The sequence below is a fragment of the Diaphorina citri genome, unplaced genomic scaffold (assembly GCF_000475195.1).
Source record: "Diaphorina citri unplaced genomic scaffold, Diaci psyllid genome assembly version 1.1 scaffold1193, whole genome shotgun sequence".
NCBI lineage: Eukaryota > Metazoa > Arthropoda > Insecta > Hemiptera > Psyllidae > Diaphorina > Diaphorina citri.
Window position 1 is genome coordinate 5,339 of NW_007378622.1, and position 11,652 is coordinate 16,990.

At 39.6% G+C, this 11,652-nt stretch overlaps 1 protein-coding gene across 1 annotated transcript in view; it reads right to left on the reverse strand.

Moving 5' to 3' along the window:
* Window positions 1-3,356: 3,356 nt before the first annotated feature.
* The window catches only part of LOC103514638 (rap guanine nucleotide exchange factor 4-like), a gene marked incomplete at its 5' end in the record, with an annotated part of 78,916 nt that continues 70,620 nt past the window's right edge, over window positions 3,357-11,652 (reverse strand). The window contains 7 exons of the mRNA XM_026827551.1: window positions 3,357-3,664; window positions 4,551-4,670; window positions 5,293-5,522; window positions 5,978-6,145; window positions 7,215-7,359; window positions 7,832-7,845; window positions 11,147-11,291. Of these exons, the coding sequence (XP_026683352.1) occupies window positions 3,540-3,664; window positions 4,551-4,670; window positions 5,293-5,522; window positions 5,978-6,145; window positions 7,215-7,359; window positions 7,832-7,845; window positions 11,147-11,291 (947 nt within the window). The remainder of the gene's footprint in view (window positions 3,665-4,550; window positions 4,671-5,292; window positions 5,523-5,977; window positions 6,146-7,214; window positions 7,360-7,831; window positions 7,846-11,146; window positions 11,292-11,652) is intronic.

Sequence of the window (11,652 nt, forward strand, 5' to 3'; positions counted from 1 at the left end):
TGTATTCTACTTGCGTCAAATTTCATGTGGAATCGAATAATCTTACTATTTTTGCTGATACGTACGAGATGAAAGAGGTTTTTAACGAGGGACGTGAGTACGTGACATAGGAATTACCTACTCGTAGAAGCGTGCACTTTTAGGCGCTGAATAACATGGTTTTCGTTATTTTTTCACTTTTGAGGTCTTAGGTGTTAACATCATAGTCGAACGGCTGTTGATCCATGTCGACTGAACCGTCTACACTGCCTCGATAAAATAGTTTCTCCTCGTCGATCGACGGCTAGTTGACTATGTGTGAACACACCTTGAGGCTCTATACCCGAGACCATGTTTTACCTTTCAGCAGGAGTGGCATAAACGGGATGACAGGGGACTGTAGTTTGCTCACTGCCTGGCGGTAAGCTCGATGATTCTTGCTCGGATCTATGAGTGCCTCTAGCTCAGTATAAGTCTTCTTGGATTTAGACGGCAACTTATCCCACGTGAGAGATAGCCGGGAGACGGCCACGTTGCTTAGACCCATTAGAACGGCAAACAAGGCGTTGATATTCCGGTATTCTTTACAACTGAGGAGAAAATGAGAAATTGAAGGAGGGAAATTGAAGCGATTGTACCAGGTTTTACATAGGCCAGCCACTCACTATCAGGTAGGCGGTAGACCTGACATGTACACCTGAACAGGTCCGCCTGTCAGATCTACCTGATACCCGATGAGCACACACACTATCAGGTAGACTTTACAGGCGGACCTGATTAGGAGTACCTGTCAGGTCTACTTGACAGTGAGTGGCTGGCCTTAGAGTAAGACACTAAAACGGCAGTATTGGCATTTTGAGTAGAAACTTTGCAATCTCTACTTTACCGGTACCTGTTTTGTATCTCACTCAAAATACTTGTAGTATGTGCACTAACTTAAATACCTACTTAAAAACATATTAGTTGTATTCCATTAACACCAATGGTAAAGCATAGCATCGTATCGTTTTATTGTGCCAATGTTGTTGGTAGTTTCAAGCACCAATACTTACTAGGCTGCCAGTTTGATCATTTTCCTCAGGATTTGAACTCTCTTGTTCAGAGAAGTGACTAGTAGAATCTCCGTTATCACCCAGTACTGAATCTCATTGAATCGCCTCAGGAACACGTCCAGATTAGCGGTGATTTGCTGAAATCTATGCCGCCCTACCGTGTGATACACGAGCTCGTACTGAAATAGAGAGGTTCATATTCATCAAGGGTATTTGGGCCAGCCTAGTTAGCTTGGTTGGTAGCGCGTCTGCCTTGTAAGCGCTAGGCCGCGGGTTCGATTCCCGCCCCGGGCGAATTTTATCCTGAACGGATAAGGTTCGTTCTCGGAACGGCTGGCCTTCTTCTATCCTGTATTCCTTCTCTCTTCGATTTCGGGACGATAAGGCCTCGGCAGTTACAGTTCCCTCTATCAAACTTCTGTTATTTTAAGTACTTATTTGGAGGCATGTGAACTTCAAGTTCAAAGCAACGGCAAAAGCCAACCTATGCATGTTTGTGATGACAGTAATATATCAGCTGGTATTTACATAAACGCAACCCGTAGGATACCTGTGCTTTCATTCTAAATGTCAGTGTATAAGTAGGCTTGCCAAATATCCAAAATGTCGATTCGGGACGCGAATCCGCGAACATAATTGTCAAATCCGCGAACATAATCGCAAAATCCGCGAACAAAATCGCCAAATCCGCGACCATAATCGCCAAATCCGCGAACAAAATCGCCAAACTCCAATGGAAATGCTGATAGCACGAGTACTTTGAGTCCATTAAAATAAATGACATTATTACTGTGGGATCAAGTCTCATATGAGTAATGTGATGGGGAAAACCTTCTTGGCTCAAGAGAGTGGGATTCATAGTAAGGACATTGACCCCCACGGAATGGGATAGTGACATTCATCGTAGGTATTTTTTCATTATTTTGAGCGGAACTTCCTGAAGTATGAATTTATAGTAACTTTTTTTACTGAGCTCATAGAAAAGATACTTTCAGTATAGCCAAATCCGCGATCATAATCGCCAAATCCGCGAACAAAATCGCCAAATCCGCGAACATAATCGCGAAATCCGCGAACATAATCGCAAAATCCGCGAACAAAATCGCCAAACCCGCGAGCAAAATCGCGAAATCCGCGAACATAATCGCCAAATCCGCGAACAAAATTGCCAAATCCGCGAACATAATCACGAAATCACTTTTCACTACAAGTTGCGGTAGGTATTGCAATTTCTCCTAACGAAATAAACGAAAAGGAAACTTAATCTGGGGTAGGGGATATTCAAAACATAACAAAAATAAAAAAAGAAGTATCACACAATTTTGTTATATCTAATCACCTAAATTAAAAATTAATTAAATAATAACTAATTGGATTTTTAATGTACAACGGAACAACCAATGTCACAATGGAGGAGTTGCAATTGGGAAAATATTATTAATAAAAGGTCGATTCTTACGTAAAAAGTTGTGAAAAATCCAAATCTGAGGTCAAAACTCCAAAACAGTAACTTTAAAAGGTCGAAAATTCAATTTTTAATTGCGGTTCTAATTAAAAAGTTCAAAGAGTTGTGACGTCAGACTTTACGTCAAAATGCGCAGAAACGCTTGCGCACAAACAAACGAAGCGGGAGTCATGAATTATGACGTCATCGCCTACGGGAAGTATTTTTTAAATCGATTTATCTCGGTATTTAGAAGTCGTAGAAGAAAAAGAAAAATTCCGTTGGTACCCATTTTTCCTGCTCTATGACTTTGAAACATCACACAAGTAAGCGCAACTCCGTGGAAGAAAAAGAAAAATTCCGTTGGTCCTCATTTTTCCTGCTCTATGACTTTGAAACATCACCCAAGTAAGCGCACTGATATTATGTAGTGCCCTTCCCAAGCCAGCCTAGTTAGCTTGAAAGGTAGCGTGTCTGCCTAGTGCCCAGGCCGTGGATTCCATTTCCGCCCTGGGCGGATTTTATCTTGAACGGATAATATTCGTCCTTCGGCTGACTCTTTCCCTCTATCAGAAAGAAAAAATCCCATGTTGTTTATTGAAGTTATTGGAAAACACAAAGCGCGTTTATTTTGCCAGCACCCCGCGTCCTCCCGCGTTCCCAGCACGCGTAATTTATGTAATTTCAAATTGAATCTTGCGTCGAATGACGCCCGCGTCTAAATTCGGGTAAACATGCTAAATAGCGCTTAGCCGCTTGTTTTTTAGCGCTCAAGTAAAATAATAATAATAATAATAATAATACTAAAAACCACAGCGTTTTTGCTTATATGCTCTTGAGTCCTTTCTTCAAAACAATTGTTAGGGAAAACAAAATATACTTCTTCGTTATGGTAGGTGCTATATCAGAATAGAAGCAAAGGATAGACTTTGATAAGGCATTTGACACGATGGACCTTCTCTAGCACAGGGATCCAAATGGACCATATCCAAGAAGAATGCTATATTATAGCATCTCTTAAAGCATTGAATGAAATCTACGGTGTTCTGTTTTTACCACTATCATTATGATCGACGCGGTTCCAGTTTTTGAGACATGCTTGTAAGGATGCGTTGGTTGTCCATCGCCCTGAGACAGCTCACGTATGATTTGACTTCACTTTCACATTTTGGTGTCGGTGGATCGAGAACTGAAAAGAAAGAAAGCAAGATCGCATTATTGTATCTATGTTTGTGTAGAGAAACAATAGGTTGGTATAGGTTTACTGGGTCTACCCTGAATAAATAATGCCCGGGAGTCCGGAGCTATACTTCGAAGTACACTTCGATAAAATCTAGCCGTTTGATCTAAACAATCTACATAATTGGCTAATCTTATGATCTTAGACGCAATTTCTTCATAATAACATGTCACCATTTTTGTTGCTCAGTTGCTCACTGCAGCATTGTAGGATTTTCCAAATGTCTCCATAATCCAGCGCTTAATGTTTACCTACCATGCTGGCAATGGTAGCTATGCGCATTTATATTACACAGCTAATCATTTTCCTCACGAGGCTGAGTAGGCCCCGCAACAGCCAGTCACGGAATCAATCATTTGTATGATCTTATCTCAAAAATAAATCAACGAATCAGATGGCTTAGTGGTTTAACTCCAAGTCTAAATCAAAATGTGGCTAGGACCTTCTAATTTATGCAGTTCAAAGCGATTTTCTTGGATTTTTTTTCAATATTTTCTTAAATTACACATTAATTTTATGCTATGCATATTATCCAGCAAGGACACTCACCCAAGTGCCGTGTTCTACAGTAGCGCAATGTACGCAGTGTTTGAGCAAACATGTGCATCTTCTCAAAGTTGACCAAACCATCCACCACGGTTTTGTCATGATCTTATCTCAAAAATAAATCAACGGATCAGATGGCTTTGTGGTTTAACTTCAAGTCTAAATCAAAATGTGGCTAGGACCTTCTAATTTATGCAGTTCAAAGCGATTTTCTTGGAAATTTTTTCAATATTTTCTTAAATTACACATTAAATTTATGTTATGCATATTATCCAGCAAGGACACTCACCCAAGTGTCGTGTTCTACAGTAGCGCAATGTACGCAGTGTTTGAGCAAACATGTGCATCTTCTCAAAGTTGACCAAACCATCCACCACGGTTTTGTTTCCATCGTGCGTGAACGCCAAGTCTGAAAGGGTTAAATCAGGGGATCATTAAAATTTTGTTTCCATCGTGCGTGAACGCCAAGTCTGAAAGGGTTAAATCAGGGGATCATTAAAAAAATTAATTTCGAGGATGACACAAAAATCCTAGCTTTGTAACTTTTAAAGGGTTTGGATTCCTGAAGTTTTGTTTTTCCTAGGTGCAGGAAAATGTCAGTGGTAAATTCACTGCTAATGCCAAAATCTAGATTCAAGCCCCAGAAGTTCTCAAGAAATTCAAATAGGAAACCCCATTTTTTATTTAATTTTTGTATTCTACTTGCGTCAAATTTCATGTGGAATCGAATAATCTTACTATTTTTGCTGATACGTACGGGATGAAAGAGGTTTTTAACGAGGGACGTGAGTACGTGACATAGGAATTACCTACTCGTAGAAGCGTGCACTTTTAGGCGCTGAATAACATGGTTTTCGTTATTTTTTCACTTTTGAGGTCTTAGGTGTTAACATCATAGTCGAACGGCTGTTGATCCATGTCGACTGAACCGTCTACACTGCCTCGATAAAATAGTTTCTCCTCGTCGATCGACGGCTAGTTGACTATGTGTGAACACACCTTGAGGCTCTATACCCGAGACCATGTTTTACCTTTCAGCAGGAGTGGCATAAACGGGATGACAGGGGACTGTAGTTTGCTCACTGCCTGGCGGTAAGCTCGATGATTCTTGCTCGGATCTATGAGTGCCTCTAGCTCAGTATAAGTCTTCTTGGATTTAGACGGCAACTTATCCCACGTGAGAGATAGCCGGGAGACGGCCACGTTGCTTAGACCCATTAGAACGGCAAACAAGGCGTTGATATTCCGGTATTCTTTACAACTGAGGAGAAAATGAGAAATTGAAGGAGGGAAATTGAAGCGATTGTACCAGGTTTTACATAGGCCAGCCACTCACTATCAGGTAGACCTGACATGTACACCTGAACAGGTCCGCCTGTCAGATCTACCTGATACCCGATGAGCACACACACTATCAGGTAGACTTTACAGGCGGACCTGATTAGGAGTACCTGTCAGGTCTACTTGACAGTGACTGGCTGGCCTTAGAGTAAGACACTTAAATGGCAGTATTGGCATTTTGAGTAGAAACTTTGCAATCTCTACTTTACCGGTACCTGTTTTGTATCTCACTCAAAATACTTGTAGTATGTGCACTAACTTAAATACCTACTTAAAAACATATTAGTTGTATTCCATTAACACCAATGGTAAAGCATAGCATCGTATCGTTTTATTGTGCCAATGTTGTTGGTAGTTTCAAGCACCAATACTTACTAGGCTGCCAGTTTGATCATTTTCCTCAGGATTTGAACTCTCTTGTTCAGAGAAGTGACTAGTAGAATCTCCGTTATCACCCAGTACTGAATCTCATTGAATCGCCTCAGGAACACGTCCAGATTAGCGGTGATTTGCTGAAATCTATTGGGACCCCTGAATTTGTACCTGCGGGGCCCCTTAATGTCCGGGGCTGTGGTCGTGAAATATACCTACTCCAGTGATTGACAAGTTATTTCAATCGACTGTTAGTACAGGATCCTAAAAGCTCTTTACATGAGTAATTGAGTAAATATAGTTCCATTCAGAAGCTCAAACCATCAGGCATTGAAGTATAAATACTTCTATTGTTAAGAAAAGGTCCCTATTTTGACAGCCATTTGCTCTAGGTACATATGTAGCTGGTAGCTACAATAAAAGAACATTAAAAAAAAAAGAACCTGCACTTATCATTAGTTATTGTGCTTGTTATACTATCAAAGGAGGACACGTAATCCCATTTCCCCAAAACAACAATAAAAAAACATCGATGTAAAATAAAAATAGAGAGTAAAAATCGATGTACAAAAAATGACAAGTACCTACCTATATTAACTTTGAAGCATTCGACCTCAAACGACAATGACGACAATAAACAAGCCCATGACCTTCCACTGTAAGCTTCTTTATGTCCCCAAAACAAAATTTAATGTCCCCAAACTTCAATGGAAATGCTGATAGCACGAGTACTTTGAGTCCATTAAAATAAATGACATTATTACTGTGGGATCAAGTCTCATATGAGTAATGTAGGCGTATGTTGAAGAAAAGAGGATAAACTCGTTATACTCAGCGCTAGAAAGACTTAAATGTTTTCACTATAGGGTACGATAAGCACGTTTCATACCTGTCTTGAGGTAAATTAATATTATTAAATGCAATTTATAGCTATTAGAGCATTTTACTTCAATACACATCACCAATTCGTCAGTTGAGAGAAAAAGCTGACATTTTTATGACCGGAATAAAACGGAATACATAACTACAGAGATAACGCGAATTTCCCTATATACAATAGTTTTACGGGGGAAATGCAAGGTTTTACCTGGGGGCTGCTTCAATAGACTGACGGGGTGGATACTCCAAATTTTGGCATTTGGGGGCTCCTTAATGTGTCCCTACGGGCCCCCTAAATTCCCGGGGGCTGCGAGGGTGGGATAGGGGCTACGGGGGTAGGATATACACCAGTGAAACTTACCTGGGTGCATTATTGACGAGGGCTAACTTGCCAAAGTCTTCCCCAGCATAGAGAGAAGTGACACATCCTTTGCCGTAGATGACAACATCCACGGATCCCTGAATGATGATGTACCATGATTTCCCTTCGTCTCCTTGATGAAACACTGGAACAGAAACCAGGAGAATGACATGAGATGTCTCATTTTAAGTCTGATACACATTATCCATCTTGGGCTTTAAACGCGATATTTGCGCAAATGTCACTCGCTTGAACCTGAAATTAAAACTAAATCCTTTGCCCGTGACAAATTGAAAGTGCCGAAAGGCATATTCGAGTATGCGATGTCTTCCAATCCACTCGAAAATTGTACAAACTTAAGGAAATTCCTAACACATGCATCAAAATCACCTTAAATCACGTCATCTAACTATAAGGACCTATGGGTACCATGATAAAGAACTTTTTGCGATAATTTTTTGGCAGCAGAGCATTTTCAATTTTGAGAGAATGAAAGTATAAAGATTGGAGAGTAATGGAAAAACCTGAATGGAAAAGAAACATTGTATGAGGGAGAAAGAGAGTTGAATAATGAATGATGAGCTCCACATGTCAGGAATTAATTCATAGTGGCGGACCGTAGGAATATTTCCTGTGGGAAGAAGTGGATATAAGGGTTCATTTCCTGAAAATGATTGTGTTGTAGACACTTCAAGGGCAAATCCGGCAGGTACCTACTTCTAAAAATCAATTTTGGAAGCAGAGCATTTTCAATTTTGAGAGAATGAAAGTATAAAGATTGGAGAGTAATGGAAAAACCTGAATGGAAAAGAAATATTGTATGAGGGAGAAAGAGAGTTGAATAATGAATGATGAGCTCCACATGTCAGGAATTAATTCATAGTGGCGGACAGTGAAAATATTTCCTGTGGGGAGAAGTGGATATAAGGGTTCATTTCCTGAAAATGATTGTGTTGTAGACACTTCAAGGGCAAATCCGGCAGGTACCTACTTCTAAAAATATAGTTATAATGCTTGTAATAGTCATCATACTTTTACAAATGGTTATAATACTTACAAGTAGTTAATGGGAGTACTTGGTATTGATATGCGAGGCTAATGGCTTTCGGCTATTATCATAGTTCTAAAAATTTGGACTTTGTATTATTTTTCTTTTAATGCCTGCCAGATAACATTATTTGATTTGTAACTTAGGATCTCTTCAATACCTTAGGTACTTTGAATGTAGATAGAAAAAAATGTACCTATCAACTTCCAAATGGAAAAGGAAATTTTCATGATTTTATTTTTTCTAGCTTTGATTACTGATCTACCAATTTGAGATACCTAAATTGAGATATTTATTTACTTAGGTTGGTACATATTTATTTGGCGGGCTTATTTTTATATCCTTTGAAGGTATTTTTATATCCTTTAAAAGGTCACACTTGTTGATTTCCTTATTTGGAACTGATGATTCGCCACTGAGTGTATTGAACATGATGGATTGAATATAAATCCTGATTGATTGAGAGCTGAGAGCAATGTAGTGATTATTCATTGGTGGAGTGGGTTGTGATTATTCATTAGTGGGAGTGGGTATGGTCTATTCATTGGTGAAAAGCGATGATTTACCCATGCTGGTGATGATCAGTCTAAAACCCTCGAAAATGATAATATACATACCTAGGAATATGGAACACAATAGCATGTTTCCATTGAAAAAAATAAATTAATAAATAAATAGGAACGGAATATACTAGTTTAATCATACTTTTAACATCCTCTTAGATTTTTAGTAGGTACGAGTCAGCTCCCATGGCGTAGTGGTCACTGCGCTCGCCTTGCACGCGGGAGATCCGGGTTCGATTCCCGGCGGAATCAAGAAATTTGTATCATGCAAATGATTGATTCCGTGACTGGCTGTTGCGGGGCCCAATCAGCCTCGTGAGGAAAATGAGTAGCTATGACATATAAATGCACGTAGCGACCGGTGCCAGCATGGTAGGTAAACATTGGATTTTAGGATTTTTGAGATATTGGGAAAATCCTACAATGCAGTGAGTACCAAAGTTGTGACATAATAACACAAAGAAACTGCATTTTTTTTTCAGAAAGGTATGTGCAAACAACCAAATGATCAATTGATGTTTTATACGCAAATGATCACTAAATTGTTGAATTGGTTGGTTCTTCGACTTTCCTCTCTCCCCGCCAATTTTACAGGAAGGAAGAAAATATGAGGGGAAATGGAGAAAAGGGGAGAGAACAAGTTGAAAGCAGAGAGATAGGGAGGGAAATATAGAAAGAGAGGGGAGGAGAGGAAGAAGGATGGAGTCATTATCATAATTGTGTGCTGGTAATTTATTTCGCTAATCTAGACGAAATTAGAAGGAGAGAAAGAGAAGCACCAGACAGAGGGAGAGAGATGGGGAATAGGGGGGGATTATATTGTGAAAAGATTAGAGGAAGGAGGAGATAGAGAAGGGGGAGAGTTGGAGAGGGATAGAGGGAGGGAGAGAGATAGGGAGGGATTATATTGTGAAAAGATTAGAGGAAGGAAAGCGAGAGGGAGGGAGAGAAAGAGGGAAGGAAAGAGAGGGGGAGGGAAAGAGAGGGAGGGAGAGAAAGAGAGAGAGAGAGGGAAAGAGAAAGAGAGAGAAGGAGAGAGAGGGTGAAAGAGGGAGAGAGAGAGAGAAGGAGAGAGTGAGAGAGAAATAGAGAGAGGAAGAGAGAGAGAGGGAAGTATTATAGGGAAAGCGCTCATTAAAATTATCGTGAAAAACGCCAGATTATTATCCACCTATTCATTGCTGTCAGGTATTTCTATATCTATTATTCTGCTGTCAGGTAGGAGGTATAGGTATCTATAATTCTATATTTGTGTTGGCAGTAGCTATTTTAATGGGGTTTTGTTTTCGCCTGATTACGTGATTAGGATTATAACATAATTATGGAAAAGATTATCTATTATCTATAATCCTATATTATACTTATATCTACACATATTGAAAATACATAAATAGGTAATATATCTGCAGATGGATATGAAATTATGAAATGTATTGTTCCGTATATTTGAAACGGACAGGGGAATTGCCTGTGTATGGTAAGTTGGTACCATGGTACCTAAGTACTTGTTTTTTTTACCTACTAGTAAAGAGATTAGTGTTTAAAACTTGACGGGGTTAAAAAGAAATAAAAGATCATCCTTCCACTGTGCAGCCTTCAACAAAATACTCGTATGTAATTGAAGGTAAGGAAAAAAAGGAGATTACAATGCAACAGTAGAAAGGGAAAGATAAAAAAGAGATTAGGATAGAAACTAGGTGAGAGAAAAATGGAGAGAGATTACGGAGGGAGAAACCCAAGTAATAAAAAAAGGCGTATGTTGAAGAAAAGAGGATAAACTCGTTATACTCAGCGCTAGAAAGACATATGTTTTCACTATGGGGTACGATAAGCACGTTTCATACCTGTCTTGAGGTAAATTAATATTATTAAATGCAATTTATAGCTATTAGAGCATTTTACTTCAATCTACTCAGCGCTAGAAAGACTTATATGTTTTCACTATAGGGTACGATAAGCACGTTTCATACCTGTCTTGAGGTAAATTAATATTATTAAATGCAATTTATAGCTATTAGAGCATTTTACTTCAATACACATCACCAATTCGTCAGTTGAGAGAAAAAGCTGACATTTTTATGACCGGAATAAAACGGAATACATAACTACAGAGATAACGCGAATTTCCCTATATACAATAGTTTTACGGGGGAAATGCAAGGTTTTACCTGGGGGCTGCTTCAATAGACTGACGGGGTGGATACTCCAAATTTTGGCATTTGAGGGCCCCTTAATGTGTCCCTACGGGCCCCCTAAATTCCCGGGGGCTGCGAGGGTGGGATAGGGGCTACGGGGGTAGGATATACACCAGTGAAACTTACCTGGGTGCATTATTGACGAGGGCTAACTTGCCAAAGTCTTCCCCGGCATAGAGAGAAGTGACACAGCCTTTGCCGTAGATGACAACATCCACGGATCCCTGAATGATGATGTACCATGATTTCCCTTCGTCTCCTTGATGAAACACTGGAACAGAAACCAGGAGCATGACATGAGATGTCTCATTTTAAGTCTGATACACATTATCCATGTTGGGCTTTAAACGCGATATTTGCGCAAATGTCACTCGCTTGAACCTGAAATTAAAACTAAATCCTTTGCCCGTGACAAATTGAGAGTCGCTCCTATGCTATTATTGTTGAACTTTTATGCTCCTTTAACTTGTGCACGTGTGAAGTTAAACATATTTAACTAGATGGAAGATGGAGCATGTACTCGCGAGGCAAGTAGCGATTTTGAAGCCTCTTTAACCCCGTTTATAATTACCTACTTTTATTTGTAAGAGTTTATTCCTGAGAATCCTGCCAAACGAAGACCTCCCCCCTAA